Raw genomic sequence first — 26,288 nt, forward strand, 5'->3', positions numbered from 1 at the left:
ATAATGATTTGACTTCAATTCTAAAAATATTTTAAAGCCTAGAATGACTATATGACTTATGTGCCAATGTGATTTATGTGGTTAATCGAGTCTTAATTGCTAGTTAATTATTATACAAGTCAGTTAGATCGTACGGGTAGACGATAAGGGCTACATGGATTTAGATTGATATACGAATAAGGTATAAGTCAACTAAATGAGTATCTTTCCTTGATAGATACGAATTCGGCAAAGCTGCTCAAACTAGTGTTAGAGAATTGTGATAGAATTGGGGTAGATCGCGTATCAGACAAATTTTTCCCCTATTCTAAATCCAGAATAGTGAATTGTTTTATCTTATTCAAAAGTCTCAACTCAATGAATGTTGATACTTCTTATTCACATACACTGATACACAATTACAGTTCCTTTGATCACACTTTTATATTGATTATGATTATCCTTGATGTATTGAATACTCTATTCATATTCCAATAGATTACACTATATCTATATCCTGATATATCTTGATGTTGGGATATATCAAAATATATGATTATCCCGGATGCTCATTTGTGGACTGGATGGTTACGAAAAGGGCCAGTGATGGACTGGACACTGTGGGTCGGGAACTGACCGGAACCCTGTTATTGGGTCGTAGAGCCTGGGTACCCGAATGGATCTATACAGGTAGGTATAGATCTGCACTGTATCCTGACTGATCAGCAGGATATGGGTGCGAATGTTGATCTTGTGTCCAGTCTAGTTTATTGTTAATCGCCGATCACAACCTTCTTTATCTTTTAAAGAGATACATAGATACATATAGAATCTGATTTACTGGTTCATATTAGATTCACTTAGTTTCCTTACGATACTGTATATATATAGCAGATTTGCTAAATAATTATGGCTCACCCTTTTTGTTGTTACTCTCTTTATTTTACAGTAAAAGATGAAAATGAAACCCATTCGCACCCGAGTGGTAAAGAAGCGAGTCAAAAGGCGGGACCCTCTGGCACTAGGGGTGCTAATCCCGATTCAAGAGGAGAGTTTTGAACTTCTTGAGCAAGTGTAGTGTAGATAGATGTAGTATGTGTTTGAATAAAAATGAATTTAGTTTTAAAACATGTTTAGATAGCTTGTCTGTAATAAGAAGAATTCTGTAAGACTTTGAAGTTGGGATTGTAATAAAAGTAGTGTTTTCTTCTTGTCTTCATACATTAACCTTAAAGATCCCAAGTAGTAGTATAAAGGGGTTAGATGTATGTTTATGTAATTAGTGTACAGGTTTAATTATGTTGGTAATTGGCAAGTAACCCAAAATCTAGACCCCGGATTTGGAGAGCGTTACACATGTACTTCATATGCAGTACAATACATCGATAATATCTTACTACCATCGTAAACATCGATTTTACTAAAATCATTTACCACTTTGACATTAAAAATAGAAACCACCACATGTCTTGATTTCAATTGTGCACAAGCACCTTCCATCAAATAAGGAACATACTCCGATAGCAATGTCAATTACCATTCACAAATCAAGAATTTATGAACTAGTTACAGATTTAACAATTGAAAAATAAAATATGTTGTATAAGCAATATACGAATATAATTTTGTATCATTTCTATCTTCAAATGCTTCAGATATACTAAATAAATCTAGTCAGTCTGACATTGTACACATTTCAAACTAAATTTTTAACATGTAATATCTTATATCAATTCGCTATATGCAAATTGAAATTCACTATACGTAATTACAAATAACCGAATCCCAAAGTTTAGATATAGAACTAGCCATGACTTAACCACAACCAGTATAATCAGAAACTATCAAATGACTACCCGATTTCCACGGGGACTCGTTTTGTCCACTATAATCACTATAGGTATATCACTTTGATAAATTTTGAAAAAGTAATTGACCAAAAATTTAATGAACCGATGATGGGTTTGTTAGAATATTAAATAACAAAGAAGCATAACGTTCATTTTTGTAATTCATATGGTTCACACATCATTTACCGATTACGATTTCTTTAATTTTTATATATTTTTTTCAAGATTTAACCGCGTGATATATATTTTGATTTTAGTGGCTAAAACGAGTTGCCTTGGAGATCGGGTAGCCACTTGATAGTTTTTGATAAGAACGTTGGACACTTTGATATAAAACCCAATATTTTAGAGGGGTTATTAAATTAATTAGAGATTAGAGATTTATCATGAGATACCCGATTTAAAAGTCGGGCAAGACTGTTTGGGATGACCATATGTTTAGAAGTTAAAAATGCGATCCCCGATAGCTAAAAGCCAAACATGGCGCTAAGACATGAATGGAAGAAACTTGAGAATCTCAGGATATTTTGAAGTAAAATCACAGTACTTTTTTTTTTGAGTAAAAATCACACTACTTATTACACGCAGAGATATATACACACAGAGATAGAGACATACATAGATTAGAGAATCGAAGGGGATCGATTTTGAATCCGTGATATGAACTGTTATTCACTCAACCTAATAATCTAGAATCTTCTCAGGTTCTTTCTCATTTTCACTTTGCTCCTTTTTCTACTTATTATAAGCATACACACATACATACATATTTTTGTATTTCTAGTGATGTTACTATTTGTAATTGTTAGGGTTTGATATATGTTAATGGAACAGTGTTGATGTCCTGATGATATGTTTGTGTGTATCTTTCAATCAATTGTGATTGTCTTGCTATCGTTATGCATTTCAAATTAATTTAGTCGAGATTATGATTCGGTAGCTTCTGTGGTTTTGTAGTCGAAGTATGGTGTGAGTATATGAATCAGTTAGTGTTTCGTATTTGTTGTAGCTTGAGACTTGATTACTGTGTTTGCTTTTTTGTAAAGGAGGAATTAGCTCTTCGGGAATTAAGTTGTGTGGCGATTATTTGTTTTGTGCTTTCTATTTTCTTATCGGTGTGTTCGGTTTTTCTGTAATTGGCAGCTTAGTTATGGATTTTCCCAACGATGGTCCTGCTGTACTTCAGTTGCAGAAGTGGGGACCTGATGTGCATCTCAACGTGTCACAATTTCGGGAAGCTTTTATATCTCCAACAAGGGAGCTACTGTTGCTGCTTTCGTATCAGTGCGAGGCTATGCTGCTTCCTCTTGGTAGAATTGATTAAGTCTTATTTGACTTTATTTGTTGTTTGTTTACTTTGTTACTCAAGATACTCGGTATTATTTCTTCTGCAGGGGAAGCTAAAGACTGTGTAGAAACCGATAGTTTAGCAAATAACCACATTTCGAGTTCTGCATCCACCTCTTTGGAAGAGTTGTCAGCCCCTGATAGGTCAGATTCAAAGGTGAATATTTCCAGCACCTCTGAATCAATTAATTGCGATGAATATTTACCTTCTGACAACAATTATTCAAATTCGAAAAATCATCCCTTTATTTGTGATGTACACTCACTTGCATGGGGTATTTGTGAGGAAGCCTATGGTCGCCAGGATACAGCTTCAGGTAGAGACCTTCTTTTTGTTTCCGGAAATAATGGAGTGACCGTCCATGTTTTTTATCGACGCAGTGAAGTGACCAAACCAGCTATGGAGGGTGAGCATGGGCAAGGGGTATGGGTAGAGTGGGGACCAATTATTTCTCCAGCATGCAGTACGACAGCTGAAGAAAGTTCCAGTTTGCATGTTGAAACCTCTGGTGGGATAGTTGTGGAAAGTAAAACTAATGGAACTCCACAGGCTCTGGAGAGTCTTTCTTTAGGTGTGGGTGAGGATGGGAAATCAAAAACGATTTCTCAAAAGAGATGGTTGCGTACATTCCTAACCAAACCAGAAATGACGAAATCTGAAGGTATCATATTTACCATGTTACCAGAGGTGTCATTGCTACCTTCCACAGCAAGAATAATTTCGTTTAACCTTTTTGGTTGTGAATCAAAATCTTCACAGTCTTGGAATGATAGCAAACCAATGTTCTACAGAGATGGCAAACAGAGTGATTCAGTTTTAGATGCTGTAAAAAATGCATATATACCTGATTCTAGTTCTTCCAGCGCAGTAATTTCCCCTGATGCTCTATTAAAGTTTTTGACTGGTAGTTTAAGAAGTTCATACATATGCTCTACAGTGTTCTCTAGCAACTCGCACCACTTAATTGGATTTGTTTTGAAATTAGTATATCCGGCACCAGTCGGCCTCAGTGATACATGTAAAAGTGATGAAGATAAAATTGTTATTGTTGTGGCTAGAATAGTCAGCTGTGGAATACAGTGGGTTTGCTTGGCAAGGCTTGCTGAGATTGTAGACAAAGGCCCTACAGTTGAATGGACAGACTTCAAATTTTCAGATGATTTTGTCATTTGTCTTAATGCAGTTGGTCTAATATACTTTTATAGAGCTACAACCGGTGAATATGTAGCACATTTGGATCTTTTACAAAGTAATGCTTTAACTCCTCAATTTACATATAAAGATTGTGAAAAGTTTCGAAAAAGTGATGATACACCCACACGTACTGATATTGAATGTGAAATCCACGGTATCCAAACTTCTCGTGATTTTGCTTGTAAAAGAATATTTAGGAGGTTGCTAGTTGCATCGCACACCACACTCTTGGCTGTAACAGATGAGCACGGTATAGTTTATGTAATATGTGCTGGTAACTGTTTACAAGGAAAAAATGATATGTTTAATAGATCACTCAAAAGTTTTGAGGATTTAAGTTTGGGGACTTTGGTTGGCTGGGAGGTTGGTGGAGCTGATATTGGCTGTCAGAAGATTTTTTCAGATACCTGTCCATCTCTGCTACCAGTTCATAAATATTCTCTCTTAGGCAAGCTGAGCTACAATGAGTCGTTACTTAGTGGTTTCTCTGTTGGGTCTCAAACAGTTGAGACAAAAAATCCATCCTCTTCTTTTTCTCGTGCTAGAAGGAAGCTTTTTCTTCCTACACAAAGATCTCAAGAAGGCAGTGTACTTTGTTTTTCCCCCTTTGGAATCATAAGACTTGTCGAAGAAAGAAATAAAGGGAGGTCTTTTCAGATTGTTTGTTCCAGTTTGCAAGTAGGTTCAGCGACAATTAATGAATTAAGCTTGAATTCAAAAGGCTGGGGTATTTCTGTAGGCGAAGCTGTAGGTTGTACCTATAAAGGTTGTTTTTATCTGGTCACAGAAGATGGTCTATCTGTTGTTCTTCCGTCCATTTCAGTTTCTTCTAATTTTTTTCCTGTTGAAGCTATTGGTCATCGACAAAAAACTGTTAGTACTGCTACTGCTTCTCAAGCTGGGATTCTCTTTGAATCAGAAGGATCTAAACAGCAGTCTTTTCTGCCTTGGAGAATAGAGCTTTTGGATCGGCTACTTTTGTACGAGGATTCTGAAGGGGCAGATCGCTTGTGCTTGGAAAATGGTAATTTAATTATACAGAAACCTTACATCAGTGCTGGCTTATCAATAAATTCTGAATTAGTTGCTTAAGAGATACTGATTGATAGTTGATCTGTACCCTTTGGCCTTTTTATATCAAGGTTCTTTTGTGTGTATCACGTTTTGTTTAATTATATGGTATTGCTATTCCCAATAATAGTTTTTGTTTGGAGAAACCTGACATAAGTTTTAGTATTGTTTTAATGCCATTTACATTAAATTTCATCCACTTCCTTTTTTAATTCATCTGGTAAAATTTGTATTGCGAGTATGATTCAGATTTTGTTGCTACTTTGAGGTACTGTATTGTGCAGTAGCTAAATTGCAGATTGACTTGATAAAATTAGCAATATACTTTTGAAAAGCAACTTCTAGAGATGTTAGTCAATTTCTTATTGGTTATATGGTGCTACTCATCTGTAAATTTGCTCACAAAACCCCCCAAGTAATGGCACAGATAATGAAGGATGCTGACTTTTTTGATTGACCAACAAAAGTAGTGGTAATGCAAGTATTAAGTATAGATTAGCACAGCATGCTAATAAGCTGCAGGGAAACGTATTTGTTGTGGGAATATAGTACTAAGTCTTGAATTAAAATGAATTTTCAAAACATAATTAATTGACTTCTGTTCATCCCTGGAGATCTGTCTTACTGTAACTATTACTTTCACTTGTTCTTTCTAATTTCAAGAAATTTCTATCTAGCTCTGCTATGAACAAAGGTATTTATAAAAAAAGTTTTTGGGTGTGTTTTATTTTGTACAAAAGTTTAAACGCTACACATTAAGCTAAACTCAAACATTTGAAATATATTATTTAGATTTAGAAGCACCTCATTTGTATGTGCTCTACTAAGAACAAAGGTATTTATAAAAAATGTTTCTGGGCATGTTTTGTTTAGTACAAAAGTTTAAGCGCTACACGTTTAAGCTAAACGCAAACATTTGAAAAATATCATTTAGATTTAGAAGCACCTCCTTTGTATATCTTAAACTGCAGGGTAAATAGGAATCACTGGATGGAGTATTTTATGACTTGTTTAGAGGGGAGAATAGGTACTGTATATCTTAATTCAGTACACAGATAACATCAAAGGCTGAACATGGACTTGTGAGCACCAAACTGTAAATTATGGGAGGAGATTGTGTATTCAACAAATGTAATGTATCATTCAGTTAGAAACAGTCTTATTTTTACATGCTCCTTTTTTTCTTAAACATCCATTTTGCCGTTGACAAGGCTTGAACTCTAAATCTCACATAAAGGGGTAAAGGAAGAGGGAGCTAGGAAGTTGCCGCTAGACAGAGAGGCCATTGGCATCCATGTCCTTTTTTATTGTTCTTTACAATCAAAACAAAGTCTGTTTTTTTCCTTACAATTATACAATTTTGTCTGCTGTACTCCATAATTAAGAAATCTTTTTACTCTTGAAGTAAAACATCGAGCTTAGCCTAAAGCTAAATAATCAGTAAACACCACTAAAACATAAACCCATAGCTGGATCTACAGTTTTCTATTGAACAAGACAATAAATGTGAACATAAATTCAACTTTTTCCTTTTCCATCTGTACACCTCTATCAATGTTGACCAATGTTCCTTGCGTTTTATAAAGGGGTCCAAATTTCATTTACAGGGAGCTGTGAAATGGGATATATACTAAATTAATTACATCAAGTTTATTAGTGTTTTAACCTTAATTAAGGAGGGAGTTGTCAAAAGAGATTCGCTACTAAACTATAAAATTGAATATACCAGTGCTCCTACCTTTAATAAGGATTATGAGATAGCCTAGTGGTAAAGGTCAATATCTGGGAACCGCGTATTTATCTATTGGGTAGAGGTAATGCTGCGCCCTTGTAAGTCCCTTTTCAGCGTTTCTTCCTCAGATGACGTCTTTTCTGCAAAGTTGTGTCTCGGTCTATTTGTCATATTTTTCTTCTTAGAATGTGATCTTGGTCCTCTTTTATGATCAAGAGTTTTAGAGGAGTTTGGCATATGTTGGTGTATGCCGCGTTTGGCTGGTACTCTGTAAAGGGAACAGAAATGTATATCTCTGTTTGGTTAGTTGGTTCCTTCGTGGGTGTATCGTTTATAAAGATTTTGATGGGTTTTAAAATTTTATCGGGAAAGGAGGAATTTATGGAATGGTTTAGTTTGATATGATCTTCGGTTTTCCTCCGCCTTAACCCAGTAGAAGTGGAGAGGAGGCCAATCTAAAACAAAGGCCACTACCTCTTGATCAAAAAATGAGCAAGTTTCATGCCTCTGTATTAACCTTATTACAAGGTGGACGAGCTAAAACGAATTCGAAGCAAAAAGTCCTACTCTTGTTTGAGCCAAGTCATCCTGTAGATTTTAGTTTTAGTTTATTTTTATTTTAATCATTTTACAAATATATGACATGAAAATGATATGGGCTAAGGAGGTTATTGTAGAATCAGTAAAGACAAATAAATTTTGAGATTAATTGAATATTAGTAAAGTTTGAGATTAATTAAATATTAGTGAAATATTTCCAACTAGACAACACAAAATTTTAAATTATTAATACACTTATATATGAATAATTATATAAATAATTAACTGTTATTTTCTTCCCCACATTATTCTGCCCTCCTTTGAAAATACTCGACCCCAGTTTTTGAATAGAAGATTAATCTAGGCTCGAACAAGACTACATGTAAAAAGACAGACATGAAAGCGCTACCTCAAACTGTTGATGAAATGAATCCAGTAGACAATGATAGATCATTTATAAAGCTGACTTCATTGTAACATTTTGGAATAATTAATTCTGTGTGGTATTTTCTGGAAGTCTTTTTGACATTTTCAAGGTGAGACATAGAATCGCCAGAAGTCATTTACCATAAAAAAAATTCTTACTTTTGTTTTATTCAGAGTGGGTAGTTTAATATTTTCCGCAACATCTGGCTTCACTGTACATGTCGTTTTTTGTCATCTTGGTGTAACCGTGTTTCTCATATCTATCAATTGCAGTCCAATACTCAGAATTTTGTGGATATGATTCTTTTATGTGGCAGACACTCTGCATAACCTGCATAAATAATTTATAATCATCTATGCAGAGTGTCTTCCTTTTGATATTCAAGAAGTGATGTTTCTATGCCCTGTGATTTACTTTTGATGGATTAGCTGAATTAGTTGAAGTTGTCGTGTCTGTAACCTATATATATATATATATATGACATTTTCCATATATAACTTGCAGGCTGGGACATGAAGATATCTCGAATTCGCCGCTTGCAACTGGCTTTGGACTACCTGAAATTTGACGAGATTGAGATGTAAGAAAATGTAGCAGAAAATAATTTCATCTGATTATCTCTTTATTTCTGCTGAATACGTTAGTATCTGATAAGTGGTGAGCAAATTTGCCTTTCGTTTTTGCCTGCTCTGATTATTTGTTTTTAAACACCGAGAACATCATAAGTTTTGGAGTATATACTTGTCAGTTAATAGTAGCATGTGACATGTGACAATACACATTTTTTCATGTGATGTTGCTGTAAAACCCGCTGTTACCAGTCTAAGAGTCTTTAACTTTTTCACTGCATGTTAGCACTCTGGATGTTATAATATATATAAAATTGGCAAAGTTTAATGACAAATTTATTACATTTTTCTGGTCGATATCAGGCTCTAGTTTTAGAAGTTGGGTTTGGGCTACATTTGTTGTTTTCAGGGGTATAAACGAGTTGAGAGAATTAGGAACACTCACTTGTATATGCAGTAGACACACTTAACTGCAGCTCACCTTAAAACTAGGCAGAACACACTGCTGTTTGAAACAAGAGAGAAACAAGAGAGAACAGGGTAACACTTTTTTTTATTAACTGGTTTAATACAATCTGCAGAGTACAATTTATAGTAGCAACAGAATTTTCTAGAACATAATTTTCTAGATGATTATTAGGTGCATGAGCCTAGTAAAATATTTTAGATGGTTATTAATTTCAACTACATATTCAAGAACCTTCTAATACATGATTTAACTTAACAATTCTAGTACTTTCATGATGCCTTAACAATCTTTCTAGAACCTTCCGGAAGTTTGCACAATATTTCAACACTCCCCCCTATGTGAACTTCGGGTACTAAACCAAGTTGGGCTCTAAGAAACTCAAACTTCGCCTTAGGTAAAGCCTTCGTAAATATATGAGCAAATTGTTCATTGGTATCCACTTTGATAAGATCAATCTCTTTTTGCAACACCTTCTCTCGTATGAAATGATAGTGAACTTCGATGTGCTTCGTTCTTGCGTGAAATACCGGATTTGAGGCTAGTCGAATCAAACTCATATTGTCACAATATAACTCCACCGGATGCATAGAACCATGAGAAATATCCTCAAACACTCCTGTGTAAAAAGTGTAGCAGCATTATATTCTGCCTCCGTACTTGATAGTGCTATGGTAGCTTGCTTCTTGCTGCACCACGGTATCACAGCTGATCCAAGGTCAAAACAATAGCTTGAGGTGGATCGTCTTGCGTCAGTGAATTCACTGAGTAAAATTTCTGCACTTCATTTATACATCAGCCCGTAGTTCATTGTATTCTTAAGATAACGAAGTATCCTATTAGCTACATTCAAATGTGGCTTGCTTGGCTTTTGCATAAACTGACTAATAACTCCAACCGGAAATGATATATCTGGCCTTGTGATTGTCAAATAAATCAAACTTCCAACCAAAGTGCGATATATTTTTTCATCCTTGAGCTCCTTTCCAGAATTGGTTCTTAACTTCAGGTTCTGTTTCACTGGAGTAGCTGCTGATCTGCAATTAGTCATCTTAAATTTCTTAAGAATCTTTTTAGTATATTGACTTTGAGTGACAAAAATACCTTCCTTGCACCTTGATACCTCCAAACCAAGAAAGTTTTTCAGCTCCCTTAGATTTTTCATCTCAAAACGGATAGCAAGTTCGCATGCCCAGTAACCCACGTGTGGTATTTGAAACGTCTTCCTAGTTATATTGCGAATCTTTTAGATAAACCTCTTAAAGAATTAGAAGGCCTAGTATACTGCGATGTGTGATTTGATCGAAATTCTTATTTTACAGATGATTCGGAATGAAACTCTGTCATCCTATTCAATCCAACCGGGATGCCTTGGCCCTGACATGTAGCTTAGGAGGAGTAACATGAAGCTCAGAATTTATGGTGTATTCAATACTCCCAAATAATTAATCTATTGACGACATACATAGTCCAGAAATTTCTTTGATTTAAACCCCAAAGGTTGCTCCATATAGATTTCCTTATCAATGTCTCCGTAAAGGAATGCGTTCTTCACATCTAGTTGCCAAAGTTTTCATCCTTTTGAGGCAGCTATGGATAAAATGGCTTGAACGGACGTCATCTTTGCTACTGGACTAAATGTTTCCTCATAGTCCAGTCCATACTTTTGGGTAAAACCACGAGCCACAAGCCTCGCTTTATAACGATCAACACTTCCATCCGATTTACGCTTGACTTTGTAAACCCACTTACAAGAAATTGGTTTAACTCCTTCAGGTTTGGGAACTAGATCCCATGTCTCGTTCTTATGTAGTGTTGATATTTCCTCTTTCATAGCAACTTCCCAATATGGATTGCCTTTGGCATCTTCATATGATGATGGTTCAGATTCATCAACCAGGCCAGCAACAAAACATTCCGTAATCTTATCATATTTAGCTCCAATAGTGTAGTCACTGTATCTTTCATTCCTCTTCCGTGTTCTTTGTGATCTTCGAGGTGGCTGATCGCTTCCATAAGTTTCATTATTTTCTTCATGAGTTTCACTTTCACTTCCAGAATCATCGTGAGACATATTCGTAGCTGAAGGAGTTTCTTTGTCATGTCACATGTGCATCTTCATGCTCATCGATTGATGGATCTGCAAGCTTTGTTAATATAGGTTGTACATAGTAAGACGATGTTTCATCAAAGACAACATCTCTTGATGTCACAACCTTAAGTGTTTTGGGATCCATGCATTGCAACCCTTTTCTATTAGGATCGTAGCCCACAAAGACAGATTTTCTTGCCCTTGCATCCATTTTAGCACGCAGCTGATCAGAAACATGAACATAGCATGTTCAGCCAAAGATTCTGAAATATGAAACTGAGGGCTTCTCCTTGCAGAGAAGTTCGTAAGGAGTTTTCATGTTGATAACATTTGAGGGTAAATGATTTATCACATGACAAGCACACCACATGGCTTCTGCCCATGATTCTTGAGGAAGACTTTTTGCATGTACCCAACTTCTACTCACCTCTTGTAAATGCCTTAATTTCCGTTGCTGCGATGTTCGTGGACATGTAAATTGTCTTCTTATTCCATGTCTATCACAGCTCCCCCTCAACCTTCCTCTTGAATTGCTTGAAAATTGAGAAAGTTTCAGACTTATCCTTCATGAAGAAAACCCATGAAAATCTCGTATAGTCATCAACAATTACAAGCATATAGTGAAGTCCACTATAACTTGCTGCATTGCTTGTTAATAAATCAGAATGAATCAGTTGCAAAGGTTTTGTACTTCTTATTGAAGATTTTTCGAACGGAAGGCGGCGTGCTTTGCCATATTGGCATTCTTCACAAACAACTTCACGATTAAAGCTTTCTAAATTAGGCAACCCATTGACAATGTTATTGGCTGAAATATTTTGCAGCTTCTCATAGCTTACATGTGCCAAACGAGCATGCCACAAAGATGCTTTATCTTTTCGGCTTGTTTTCTCCACAAAAGCTTCATTTGTCGACAAAACATAGAGATTTGACTCTCATTCCTTTTAGCACCGTGTCAGCATCAATGTTTGTGATATTTTCCACAATTTTGAAATCATTTCGACCAAATAACACATATCGACCAGAATTTGTTAATTGGGAAACAGAAATCAGATTTTTTGTCATACCAGGAATATGGTATACACTGGTCAGATTTACTGGTCCTTGCATTGCCTTGATCTTTACATTTCCTTCCCTTTCAACCGGATGAATGGAGTTGTGTGCTGTCACGATTGCTTTATTTCCGATGTATTCCTTTTGCTGTGAAAGTAAAGAATCATTACCTGTTAAATGATGAGAGCAACCTGTATCAATTATCCAATCTTTTGAATAATCGATAGTTGCAAAACCTTCTTCTACATTGCCTTTATCAAGAGAAGTTAAGGCTGATTCTTGTATAAAGTTCTTCGAATTTGTCGTCTCGGTTGAAAGACAAGTTCCCCAATCATCAGAATGTTCCTTGTTTTGAGAAACACGTGCGTTTCCTTCTACAAATCTTGATCTGCAGAACTTCTTTATATGTCCAGGTTTACTACACCTGTTACATATTATTTTCTTCCTGGCTTCGTATTGCGAATTGTCAGAATTCCTCTCCTTTTGATTGAGGTTCTTCCCCGGCCAGCTTCTGTTCTCATTTGAATCCTTGAGTCTCCATTGCTCCTCACTGTTGGAACTCCTTTTCCAATCAGCGGCTCCTTTGAGATTATTTGCCTTCCAACTCTTGTAATTATAAGTATAATGCCTTTATTTTCTAGCGAACAACACTTCATCATATTCTGAAATTGAAGATTTCGCCATCTGCATTACCAAGGCTTCTTGATTGGTTAGCAGATTCTCCAATTCGACGATGCTAGGCTGATTTGCCCATCCTTACATCGAAGTCAAGAATGGGGTGTACTCTTTCTTTATGCCACGAATAAGATATCTTCGCATTCGGGCTTCTTTGATAGGCTCATCTGGATCAAGTTCAGAAATTTCAGCACATAAATTCTTCACTTTTTGAAAATATTGAGCAATCGTCATGCTCCCTTGAGTTGTATTTGCCAACTCGTCCTCCAAAAATTGAAGTCTGGCCATGTTCTTCTTTGTAAAAAGCTTCTCCAATGTTTCCCAAACATCTTATAGAGACTCCTTATCTCGAATGTGATCAATTAGATCTTTGTGAATAGAGCCTCGTAATGCAAACAAGGCTTTCCCGCACTTAATCTTCCACTTTCTTCTTGCTTCAGAATTTTCCGGTGTATCCGAAGGTAAATCCATATCACCTCCATCAATGATATCCCAAATATCTTGTCCTTGGAGATACGCCTTCATGCATATCCTCCAATACTGATAATTGTTTGTTAGTTTCTCCATTCCAAACTGAATCAATGCTCCACCATTGATATCCATCTCCTAGAATACAATCACCAGCTACAACAGCAGAATTTCTGTCTTAAACTAATTTTCTACCTGCCTTTTCGCTAGCAGCCTCCACTGAACACAGCAGCTGATTCAACAGCTCTGATACCAAGTTGAGGGAATTAGGAACACTCTCTTCTATATGCAGTAGACACAAGTTGACACACTTAACTGCAGCCCAAGACCAGACCTTGAAACTAGGCTGAATACTTTTCTTAAAAACACACACAAACACTGCTGTTTGAAACAAGAGAGAACAGGGTAACACTTTTTTTTATTAACTGGTTTGATACCATCTGCAGAGTACAATTTATAGTAGCAGCAGAATTTTCTAGAACAGAATTTTCTAGATGATTATTAGGTGCATGAGCCTAGTAGAATATTCTAGATGGTTATTAATTTCAAGTACATATTACAAGAACCTTCTAATACATGATTTATCTTAACAATTCTAGTACTTTCATGATGCCTTCACAATCTTTTCTAGAACCTTCCGGAAGTTTGCACAATATTTCAACATTCACTCTCCTCTGGCATGGTATCTGTTACACAATGGGATAATTTGCCTTTTTTGATATCACTCCGGTTGGTTTTCCTGATTGTGAAAGCCCCAACATATCTTTAAACAGATCAATGACTTTTTTTGACATATCAGTGTGGCCAACAAACGTATGACCAAGATTCAGTTAATTTGTTTTTCTATTTTGTCATGTTTATTTATTTAAATGTGCTTTCATTGTCTTTTATGATTAAGAGTTTTAGAGGAGTTTTCACGTGTGGCTGTGATAAATCAGTTCCCTAAAGGATAAAAATAAAATACGTCGATTGTTACTCGTATTTTTGTTCCAGAGGTATTGCTATTGCAGTACTAATCATTTACATGTAGTTGCAGTTGACACATGTCAAAAATTTGATGGTAGGGTCAATGTTGAGCTTTTTAGTGGTGCCAATAGTTACAATGTTTTTAAACATGGTGTGAATAGGGATTCCTGAATCCAGACCTTTATTTCCATGAAACTGTGGTAATCTCATTAAATCTTTTTTAGTATTGAATTACTGTGTACATATTCATGTGCAAATGTAGATTTTCCTAAAATTCAAAGCTCAGCATGTCATTTGAAGTTTTATACTTCAGCGATAATGTAGGTCCAGCAAGATGTTAGTATTGATTGTGCTTTTTGGTGGATGAGCAGTTCACTGGAGAAGCTTGTGGATGTCAATTTGGCAGAAGAAGGCATCCTGAGGCTGCTTTTTGTTGCAGCTTACCTGATGTTCGATAAAATTAGTAACGATAATGAGGTTTCTGCCGCGTCGAGGTATCAAGCTTTTTATATCTATTATGATATAATAGTATAGGTGATGTGAAGTGGATAGACTCTTAAAAATTTGTGCCTGATCTATGTTTTGTCTTTGTATTTTCTTACGTCATAATTGTTGAAAAGGCTTTTGGCATTGGCGACCTGCTTTGCGACCAAAATGATACGCAAGTATGGGTTGTTGCATCATAGAAGTGATGACTTCACAATCTGGAGTGTTAATAGAAGAGAGGGTTGTCATTTACCATTGTTGCTGGAGAACGAATACAATGAGAAAGAATACAATGAATTGGGAAACTTCAGAAGGCTTCAGGAGATGGCTTACTTTCTTGAAATCATAAGAAATCTACAATCTCGACTCAATTCTAAAATCAAAAGGCCAGCTCAAAGTTTGGTATGTCTTTTTTTTTTTCTTAGGTAGTTTAAATTTAGTGTGTTGTTCATACGGTTTGGTCCAATGGGTTCTTCTGTTTCATGTTTCAGGTGGAACTGGATGCATCAAATTTGATGGATACAGATTTATCAAATGATGAATCTGAGCTTTCAATTCATCCTACAAATGTATTATCGTATGAAATGTTGAACCAGCATGAACTTCCTTTTTCTGAATCTGGTTTGGAATCTAGCGGTGTAAAGAAGCTAGCTTCAATCTCTACTGATCCCTTGGAGACGAGTACACATATAACCTCTGAACGAACCAGTGGATCAACTGGATTTGAGTCTGATATAGTTGTGTCAGATAGAAAAGTTTTACCCTCGGAAAATACGAAGGATATGATTGCACGTTGGGAAATGGATAATTTGGACCAGCGGAATGTTGTTGAAGATGCTCTAGTTTCTGGTCGCCTTCCTCTAGCAGTTCTCAAATTGCATCTTCATCGATTGCACAATTTGAGTGGTGACAAGGAGCCTCACGATACTTTTAGTGAAGTCCGTGACATTGGAAGAGCTATTGCCTATGATCTGTTTCTGAAGGTATTTTAATTATATCTGTATACATGAAGTAAGTCCATGCTTCATATCTAATTTATAAAGATGTCTTGTAATTATAGGGTGAAACCGGATTAGCTGTTACAACATTGCAAAAGCTCGGGGAGGATATTGAACTTTGTCTCAGACAATTAATCTTTGGCACTTTAAGGAGATCACTTCGACTGCAGATAGCTGCTGAGATGACCAAATATAGTTTTATCGGACTATATGAAGGGGATATATTGGAGAGGATGTCACTCATTGAGGTTGTTATAACTAAGCATCACATGATTTGCATATCAATCTTTGTAGTTTCTATATAAATACATTTTTAGCTGACATTTGGTTCTCTCTTAAAGAGGGTCTACCCTTGCAGTAGTTTTTGGAGAACGTATTGTGGCCGCAAGGAATTCTTCCTTCCAGTTTTGAACATCAACTCACCTGAAGAAATTAGCTTGCATCTGTTGCATCCCGCAGTTGATAACATTGTCATTTTCTGCGGTGAGGTCGATGGGGCTGTGTTGGGTACCTGGAATGATGTGAGTGAACATCCCATAGTTCCTGTGCTTGACGATGATAGTGCTCATTCCTGCTACTGGGCTGGAGCTGCTGTTTGGTCTGATGCCTGGGATCAAAGAACTGTTGATCTGGTAAGAAACACAGGTTTTTGTTTTTGAACTTTGAATGATTTATAATAATGTGAAAATATCTCTTTTTCAGATCTAATTATCTTTATAGGGAACAACGGAATTTTAGGTGGGATACAAATACAGAGTTTTTTTTGTTCCGTTCAATAATAATAGTAATTATTAGTATTGAATAATAATTATAATATAATAATTTTAAAAAAACTTTAATATAATCAACCAAAATATATTTTTGATTATAGTGAATATGATACATTTTTACTTTTCTTTATCATTTATATCTCTTACAATACTTTTTTGGTTTAATATGTATTTAAATGTACAAGGATTATGTATATGTATCAATAACGCATTAGATTGTAAATATTTGTATAAACTAATTAAATTGCAAATATATAAAGGAAACAACAAAGGGTGTTGTACCAAAATACCCACTTTTGGGGCTAAATTACCCAAAATACCTATAGGCGGGATGTTCCGCCCAAAATACTCACAGAACACGCATTTGGTAGTTGCGTTGCGTGTTCACTTTTTTAAAAATAACAAAGGACATGCATTCTCTGAATGCGTATTCACTTTTGTCATTTAGTGAATACGCATTCCTTGAATGCTTATTCTCTTAAACTATGAAATGGATTGCGCATCTTTCTACAAGATGCGTAGTCTTTGTAATTTTTTTAAATGATGAATACGCATATCAACGGGTATTTTGGACATTGTTCCACACCTTTAGGTATTTCAAAATTTATAGAGTAATTACAATCCAATTTGCAATTTTACTAGGTATATGGAAGTCATAGGTTACATATAACAAAAGAATTATACAAACATATACTAGCTTAAAATTAAAATTTTCACCTTCTCAATTTTTAACTTAAGTAACTTTATATCATAATTAATTATTTTGAGTTTAGCCTTTTAACTATAATTCATATATCAAGTAATAATTATGACATTATGAATATAAGGTTTTAACCAAGTTTATATGTTGATTATAGAATTATTGTATTCCACTTTAATTGTAAAATTTTGTATTATTCTTACCAAATCATTATGTAAGAATAGTTTGCTTAATATATCCTTTTCTATAAATTGTTTTATAGATATTAGAAATAATGATAATAAATGGAAGCTTGACATGTATTTGTTAGTAGTTGTAGTATAGAATAATAGATTACAGTGTGAACATAGCTTTATATTTTATACAAAACAATTGATATGGAATGATAAATTTGAATATTATGTGAATGATTATACCATGTTTATATATTTTGAAGTTGTAAGTTTAATAGATTGTATTTGGATTTTAATAAGAATTTAATGGAAAAAGAAAAGAAGGAAATCATCATTAATATATATATACATATATATATATATAGGCCAGTGATTAAATACAAACCAATATTAGAATACAAACTACAAACCAGTGACTAATTAGTGATTGATATAGCTATAATTAGTGATTATAAAATAATCCACTTATATATTTATGACGGTGACACCACTCATTTACCGATCAGTATTATGTAATTTAGTGATTCCCGGTAATTTACTGATTATCTATGTGTAATTTAGTGATAGCCACTAAATTGTTAATATATAATTTATTTTATATCTAATGATTTTCATTATGTAAATTAGTGATTTACAAAGTTTTGTAGTTTGTATTTTAATTTAGTTTGTATTAGAGAAAGAATCCATATATATATATATAGGCCTTTACTCCGTGGAGAACCATCTTATATGGAGAACCGTGGAGAACCAATTTTAGAATAGAAACTATAAACCAAATAATATTTTTTTAAATTACTTCGAAATATATTACATATGGTATGCAAATTGATATGCAAATCGATCGTTGAGAGATGGAGAAAAATACAGTGAAGTCGGATTTTAAAAAACTTACCGTTCAACAGGAAAAATAAAATTAAAAACGGAGGGGAAAAGGTGAGATTGTGTGTGGGAGGGTGCAGATTAGTTGGGTGTTGTGCTTTTAGGGGGCCATTAGATTAGATTGATCTAATGGCTTATATCAGTTTCTAGTTTTTATGTTAAGTTTAGTTTCTATTTGATCATTTGCCTATATATATAAGAATTCCGTAGAGAACTATTATTTAAAAATATATAATACACAGTTCATTTTATTTTTCATTATATATAGTTGCACAATTTTTTATTTAAAAAATCATTGAAATTTAATGAAATAGTTTACGGTGGTTCTATATTAGAATCACGGTAAAATCACATTCAAAATTGTTCTACAGTACAATCAAATTTAAAATCAATTTTTTTTAAAAAAATCAATTGTTAAACTTTTTATTATATTCGAATATAATTATTATTCTACATTTGAAACGAATTTTATATTTTCTAAAATAATTTTTTACAATTTTTGATGAAATTCTATAATAAAATCAAGGGTTCTCTACAGTTCTCCGTATAAGAGGGTTCTCTCTTGAAGAAAGGCCTCTATATATATTTAGAAGCTAGCCAAATTACGGTACTATGAAGCATCTGTACTCCTACCACTGAAAGGTCCTTTTGGATTTTATGTAAAGTAGTTGATTCTTATAGTCGTAATTTCATGTCGGTCAGCACTCAGCATAGCCACATCTGACATCATTATTTATATAACGTAGGAAATCCTTGAATGATTTCTTGTCATTGTTTGTGTTCAGTAATGCAACCAAAACAATTGAACTGTGTAGATGTTATAAGATACAAGTCCCAATCTTCAATAACAGTGTATAGTATATGCATCAAAGATAAATCTACTGGTTCAATTATTCTTTTGCAGCTCTTTTGAATTTGTAAGTGTTATCTTCTAGAAAATTGTAACAATTACTTTTGGGAATAATTGTTACAGTTTTTCTTAACAGGTAAGGTTATAATGATATGAGATGCCATCCTTAGTCTGCGAAGTGATTTCCGTATCTCACTAAATTCGTAAATAATTCTCTATAATACTGATAATTTATGTACATTACCTTTTAAGCACTGGAAGTTAAAAGATTTCTCCCACAGATAGTGCTGGATCAACCATTTCTTATGGGCGTCAATGTGTCATGGGAGTCTCAAATTGACTATCATATATGCCACAACGATATTGTTGAAGTTTCTGAACTCCTTGACGTAATCCCATCATATTTATTATCCAATGGGACAATTCGAGTTAGTTTGGATGGTTTTCACCCTACTTCAGCTGTTGGATATAGTACAGAGTTCAGTAAATACAATAGCTACATAAGCTCAATTGAAGAGTTGGATGCTGTGTGCATGGACATTCCAGATATAATGGTTATCAGATTTTCCGCATATAATATGTGTTCCACATGGATGAGAGCACTTGTAGACCAGCGGCTTGCCAGAAGACTTAATTTTACAAAGGAATACTGGGAAGGCCCAGCAGAGATTGTTCGTCTTCTCGCTCGGTCAGGTTACGTGACTAGCACATATGAAACCTCATCGTTAGATGATTCTATCGAGGGTTCATCAGTTTCGAATATATTAAGTGTTAGTGGAACAGTTAATCCTGGTGCAGCCCAAGCTTTGCATAAAGTTGTTTTACATAATTGTGCTCAATATAAGTTGCCTAACCTCCTGGATCTTTACCTTGATCACCACAAGTTAGCTCTGGATGATGCTTCTCTCTCGGTTTTTCAAGATGCAGTGGTAAGTTCATTTTGCTTATTCAGTATTCATTTATGTTTCTAACAGTATTTTGCATTGTGGTACCTATTTCTTCTTGATATATTAAACTATGAACAAATAAGTGTGCATAAGTGGTCACACACATTTCTTGCATATGCATAGATTGGCTTTAGATTCCAACCGCGTGACAACTGCTATTTGTTTGTATGGAGAATTTCCAAAACATCTCTCTCTCATTTCTTCCGCTTAATACTATGCAGTCTCTTACAGTAACTTTTTTTAACTGAATGGGATATTGGGACAGATAAGTATACTGTGTTGACTTTGACCACTTAGCTTGTTAGATAATGTAAAAGGTTTGGCTAGCTAATGGTACATTGGGAGCAAGTATTGGGGAAAAAAAGATAATTTTTCATGATCATAAATGCAGCATTATGCAACGTAATTTTACCTTTTTAAGTTGTTTGAAATGATGTATGAGTTAGGGATCTTTATACAAATAGCTGAATTAGATGTGCATTTTATTTTTCGAGAAGAGTTTTTAACTTATCTTATTCTTCTCTACTTGGTATATACTTTGAACAAAAGTTAAGTATGTTTTTTCATTGTGTTTTACAGGGAGATGATCAAAGGGATAAGTGGTTGCTCTTTCTAAGAGTCGAAGGGCATGAATATGATGCGTCATTTGCAAATACCCGTTTGATTGCATCAAAAAATCTTGTTCCTGGTAACAGTCTCGGTGTTTGTGAGATTGACGACATTATCCGTACTGTTGATGACATTGCTGAAGGAGGAGGTGAAATAGCAGCTTTAGCAACCTTAATGTATGCACCTATACCTTTTGAGAACTGTTTATGCAGTGGAAGTGTAATGAGACACTCTAGCTCCTCAGCACAATGTACACTGGAAAATCTTAGACCAGCTCTCCAGCGCTTCCCTACACTGTGGAGGATGCTCGTGACAGCATGTTTTGGGCAAGATCCAACTTGCAATTATTTAAACCCCAAAACAAAAGGTGTGATTCTATTGTCTGTCTCTCTTTAAATATTGTGATGACTGTATTATATCTCAAATATATCTTCTCTGGTGTTCTGCGTAATTGGTTTGGTTACTGATTATATGTACAGAGTTTGTCAGTTCTCAGTTATCAGAGTATCTGAACTGGAGGGACAGCATCTTCTTCTCATCCAGCAATGACACTTCACTTCTACAGATGCTTCCTTCCTGGTTTTCTAAGTCTGTTCGCAGATTAATTCAACTTTATGTTCAGGTTAACTGCTAATATATATCATTTCTTTATTTACTGTTATTCTGCTTCGTAGCAACATGGCCATTTATAGTGGCTGCATCTTTACTAATAAGTCTGGTCTATCGAGATCTTTAGGCAATATATCTGTAGTCTGAGACTTGTATTTATTTATTCATTAACATCCCAAGTTGTCCTTTATTGCTGTGCTTTAATCTACAATGCCTTCTTCTGCAGGGTCCGCTTGGGTGTCAATCATTATCAGGTCTTCCCAGGGGAGAAACTTTACCTGTTAAGGATATTGATTATTTAGTTAATGCTAATGAAAAAGGCGAGATTAGTGCCATGACCTGGGAAACTGTTATCCAGAAACGTGTTGAAGAGGAGTTCTATGCTTCATCGACAGAGGTAAAATAAATTCAGAGACCTAGTAATTACCCAAGACCTATTTGCTGTTTGCTTTGCAAATTTTGATTTTTACATGAGCTGCTGGGAAGTAAGTAATTGTTCAAGTCCTTCTGTGTTCAGTTTTAAAGTACTATTATAATTTTTTATCTGTAGTATCGTACTTAACTTTTGCAACTTTGAAATATATGAATTTTAATTAATGTCTATTAAGCAATGAAATCTCATTGCTGCACTATCGCATTAGTCTTACTTAAAGTAACATCTCTGGTTTGTTTTCAGGGTTTAGACAAGTACGCTTTGTCATTTTTGCATCTCTCTCTCTCTCTCTCTCACACACACACACACACAAACACACACACACTAAGTTTGCTTGGACTCCAGTAAGGAGTGTCGTACATTACATGGATTCAAGCGTGGGGTTTGTATTTTGGAAATTAGTGATATGTGAAGGGGGACTCTATCCATTTCTTTATTTTTGACATGTTTACAACAAAGATCCTAATTTTTTTTGTAAACAATATTTCTTATTGAATAAGAGAGGGCAGCAAAAACTAAACATAATCTCTTTACTTAGGCATAGACTCCATACATGATACATCTTAACCTCCCAGACTCTGCTCTACGAGCGATATACAGGTTAAGTTTGGTTTGGTTTAGCTGATTTTAACAGGATTCGTAAAATGTGTAATTTTCAACCAAAGGATCGGCCATGGATACAAGGATTGAAGCCAAAGTGTTGGAATTTCCTTGGGGTTGAGATATAAGCAATCATATATTTAATTATGTTTTAAACTATAATATACAGAATTTATACATATGTGAATGTATATATGCATCTATCTATGGATAGTGATTTATAGCAACCGTTAGTTTGTATATGTTAACAAAAATAGCGGGTCTAGACCCTGCCTTTTTTCATCTATTGGTGGAAACTAGCAATTTAGTTGATCATGCAGTCTCATTAGCAACCAACTTTTTTTTATTGATTTTCACCCCCACCCCACATATAAATAACCTGTAACATGTAGAATCTATGAGACTAGCTATCTTGATGTGCCTCAAGTAGCTTGAATTTTTTGTATCTTTCACATCTGTTGTTTGTTTACATCAGGAAAGTGGGCTTGGACTTGAGCATCACTTGCACAGAGGACGTGCTTTGGCAGCTTTCAACCATCTCCTTTCCATTAGAGTTCAAAAGTTAAAGCCCAAAAATATCCAAAGAAAGCAATCTGGCAGTTCTGTACACGGGCAAACAAATGTTCAATCGGATGTTCATACTTTACTTGCACCAATGACACAAAGTGAAGAATCTATTCTAGCATCAGTATGGATCTTCTATTTGAATCTTTTCTCTATATATTAGATACCAACACTAGAACAGCGTTAGTGTAGGTTGTTTACATATATGCTTAGTTGTGTCACAATTTTTTCTGGAGATTAGAAAATCAGATGTGTATATGTATCATTGTTTAGATACAATACAAAGAACGTTACTAAGAAATTTTAAGTGTGAAGAGTTTGAAGACAAGGTATGTAGGTTTGGAATAGGCATTTATAGTTTATGAATTTGATTAGGCCACAATGATGTCTCTGTGGATGCCGGACTTGTATGTTAGTAATTGAAACTGGTAAAATGTCCTAGTAAAAATATAGGTTTTCGAAGATTGTGGTTAGTATCCTCTAGATTTTGTCATTGTAATGTGAGGCATGGTTATTGTGAATGTCAGTGTTGCCATCAAGTATATTTCCCAATGGGTGTAAAAATATAAGTTCTCAATAAATTATTAAATTTTGTCAAAAAAAAATACCAAATTAAATAAATTGTATTCTATTACAGAAGATTTTTTTTACAAAATTAACTTTATTACATTTTTAAATTGAATATATATACACATCTATCGCATATTTAGAACACTTATTTCCACAAGTAAAACTTTCATAGATGCAGCAATTTTTCGCAAAGCACGACTTATGAATCGTCCTAAATCGTAATGTATTTTTTTCCGCAGGTCATGCCCCTTGCAGTGATGCATTTTCAGGATTCTTTATTGGTTGCTTCTTGTGCTTTTCTTCTAGAGCTATGTGGTTTGTCTGCCTACATGCTCCGAATGGACATAGCAGCTCTGAGACGGATATCTTCTTTTTACAAGTCTAATGCTCACTCTGACTATATACAACTGCTGCCTAAAGGTTTAGTATATGATTCTAAATTACCTGGAGATGATATTTCATATTCTCTTGGTCGAGTATTGGCAGATGATTATGTGAACCGTGATAGTGCTGGAATCATGAACGAAACCGAAGTCATAGGGAGCATTGCCACCAAAAGACCTTCCAGAGCTCTCATGCTTGTCCAACAACATTTGGAGAAGGCCAGCTTGCCATTGTTGACTGATGGAATGACATGTGGTTCCTGGCTATTGAGTGGGAATGGTGATGGAGCCGAGCTACGGTCCCAGCAGAAAGATGCTAGCCTGTACTGGAGTTTAGTGACAACCTTTTGCAGGGTCCATCAGATTCCCTTGAGCACTAACTACCTTGCTGTGTTAGCAAGAGACAACGATTGGGTATAAAGTTAACCATATTTTTTGATTGTCCTCGTGAGATATATGACTGTACTATTTCTAAAGCTAGAAGTCGGTTAATCTTTTTCTAGGTTGGATTTTTGTCAGAAGCTCAGATTGGAGGATATCCTTTTGATAACGTGATTGAAGTAGTAAGCCTCAACTCTCATTCAGATTTTTTTTTCTCCCTTACATTAAAAGGAAGCATTAAAAAGAACTGTTCCTTATCCTAATATAAAATATGTTTCAGGCATCAAAAGAATTTAAAGACAATCGCCTTAAACTTCACATACTCACAGTTTTGAAGGGAATGCAATCAAGAAAGAAAGTTATCTCCTTGTCAAATTCTGATGTTACAGAAGAAAGGAGTACTTCTGTGGAAGGAGATGTTTATACCCCTGCTGAACTCTTTGGAATCATTGCAGAGTGTGAGAAGAGAAAACATCCAGGAGAAGCTCTTCTGTTGAAAGCGAAGGATCTGTGCTGGTCAATTTTGGCAATGATTGCATCATGTTTTCCTGACGTGTCTCCATTGTCCTGTCTAACAGTTTGGTTGGAAATTACTGCCGCCAGGTTAGCAGTTCATCAGACAAACTGTTTGTCATCTCTTGTATCTTTTACCTAAATGGCTCACACACACACAAACACACTATATTTGTAATAGTGGACGAGGATTTTCTTTTCCCGATAATGGTTAATTAAAGAAATTTTTATATTAACACTTACACACACGCCTCCAATGAGGTTTGAACCCTCCACTTCTTGATATTAATAGAATATGGTTATCCACAAGTCTACTATTGCAAGGGATTATTTGGGTTAAGATCTAATCTGCATTTCTCTTTTCAGGGAAACTTCATCCATTAAGGTGAATGATGTAGCATCCCAGATTTTGAATAATGTTGGTGCAGCTGTGGATGCTACTAATGCTACACTAGTAGCAAGTGGAGAACTTGCATGTCATTATAATCGTCGAAATCCAAAACGTAGACGTATAATGGAGGCAGTGGATCCCTTAATGTTGAATGTATCTGATGTGTCTATAAGTACCAGGAGTGAGAGCATTGCTTCCCAAGGCAATGTTGCTGAAGATGATGGCAAAAACCAAACTGGTGACCTTTTTATAATGTCTAATGATACGGCTGAACCATCTGTTTCTTTGTCAAGAATGGTTGCGTTGCTTTGCGAACAACATTTATTTCTTCCTTTATTAAGAGCTTTCGAGATGTTCCTTCCTTCGTGCTCTCTTTTGCCATTTATCCGTGCTCTACAGGTGTGCTTTTATGTGATGAGCCCTAAACTGCATTCAGTAATTGTATTTTTCAAGCACACATACCTGCACAATTAGTTTTATATATTTTGTGTATACATATATAAGGTTTGCCTATGTGCTATTGCTAATCAAGATAGTAATTAGCTAAATGAGGTCTATGTTATAGACTATTGATTGTTCAAATTAGTGTCTAATAATTTTTATGTTACTTGCCTCTTCTACTAGGTTTAAATAATGTACTGTCGTCTCTTATAACAATATAATACTAGTAACATATATTGTAGGGTAATTTACACTTCAGCCCTTCAAGTATGTCCATTTGGACACATCGTACTTCCTTAACCTTTTTTTAGTCCTCTTTACAATCCAGCGCCTTATGTTTTCACTTCTGCACAATCACACCCTTTTTAAAATTATTTCACCAAATACACCTTTACCAGATTTGCAAATTTGGGTTGAATTTATACTCATTGTATTTGAAGTGAATGAGAAAGTGATTGATTCTGATCGATGATAAAGCGATTGTAAAACATGAGGACTTTTTTTTAAGTTTCCATCCAAGTTCAACCTATATTCATGACTGGGTGCGTGCAAAATTGGAAT

General features: G+C 35.0%; 1 protein-coding gene across 3 annotated transcripts in view; it reads left to right on the plus strand.

The window, feature by feature from the left end:
- Positions 1-2,292: 2,292 nt before the first annotated feature.
- Positions 2,293-26,288, plus strand: part of LOC141720382 (uncharacterized) — a 32,368-nt gene continuing 8,372 nt past the window's right edge. Inside the window, exons 1-18 of one of the 3 annotated variants that reach the window (XM_074522768.1) lie at positions 2,293-2,533; positions 2,973-3,139; positions 3,224-5,395; positions 8,646-8,721; positions 14,802-14,924; positions 15,051-15,318; positions 15,408-15,899; positions 15,977-16,162; positions 16,256-16,546; positions 19,568-20,215; positions 20,813-21,209; positions 21,322-21,464; positions 21,678-21,848; positions 22,960-23,172; positions 23,858-24,415; positions 24,505-24,564; positions 24,663-24,985; positions 25,262-25,685. In XM_074522768.1, coding sequence (XP_074378869.1) covers positions 2,980-3,139; positions 3,224-5,395; positions 8,646-8,721; positions 14,802-14,924; positions 15,051-15,318; positions 15,408-15,899; positions 15,977-16,162; positions 16,256-16,546; positions 19,568-20,215; positions 20,813-21,209; positions 21,322-21,464; positions 21,678-21,848; positions 22,960-23,172; positions 23,858-24,415; positions 24,505-24,564; positions 24,663-24,985; positions 25,262-25,685 — 6,705 coding nt within the window. In that variant the 5' untranslated portion in view covers positions 2,293-2,533; positions 2,973-2,979. Of the gene's footprint in view, positions 2,534-2,972; positions 3,140-3,222; positions 5,396-8,645; positions 8,722-14,743; positions 14,925-15,050; positions 15,319-15,407; positions 15,900-15,976; positions 16,163-16,255; positions 16,547-19,567; positions 20,216-20,812; positions 21,210-21,321; positions 21,465-21,677; positions 21,849-22,959; positions 23,173-23,857; positions 24,416-24,504; positions 24,565-24,662; positions 24,986-25,261; positions 25,686-26,288 lie in introns of those variants that run through there. The other 2 variants (XM_074522769.1, XM_074522770.1) reach the window with 2 other exon arrangements.

Source organism: Apium graveolens, chromosome 4 (genome assembly GCF_009905375.1).
Source record: "Apium graveolens cultivar Ventura chromosome 4, ASM990537v1, whole genome shotgun sequence".
Classification (NCBI taxonomy): domain Eukaryota; kingdom Viridiplantae; phylum Streptophyta; class Magnoliopsida; order Apiales; family Apiaceae; genus Apium; species Apium graveolens.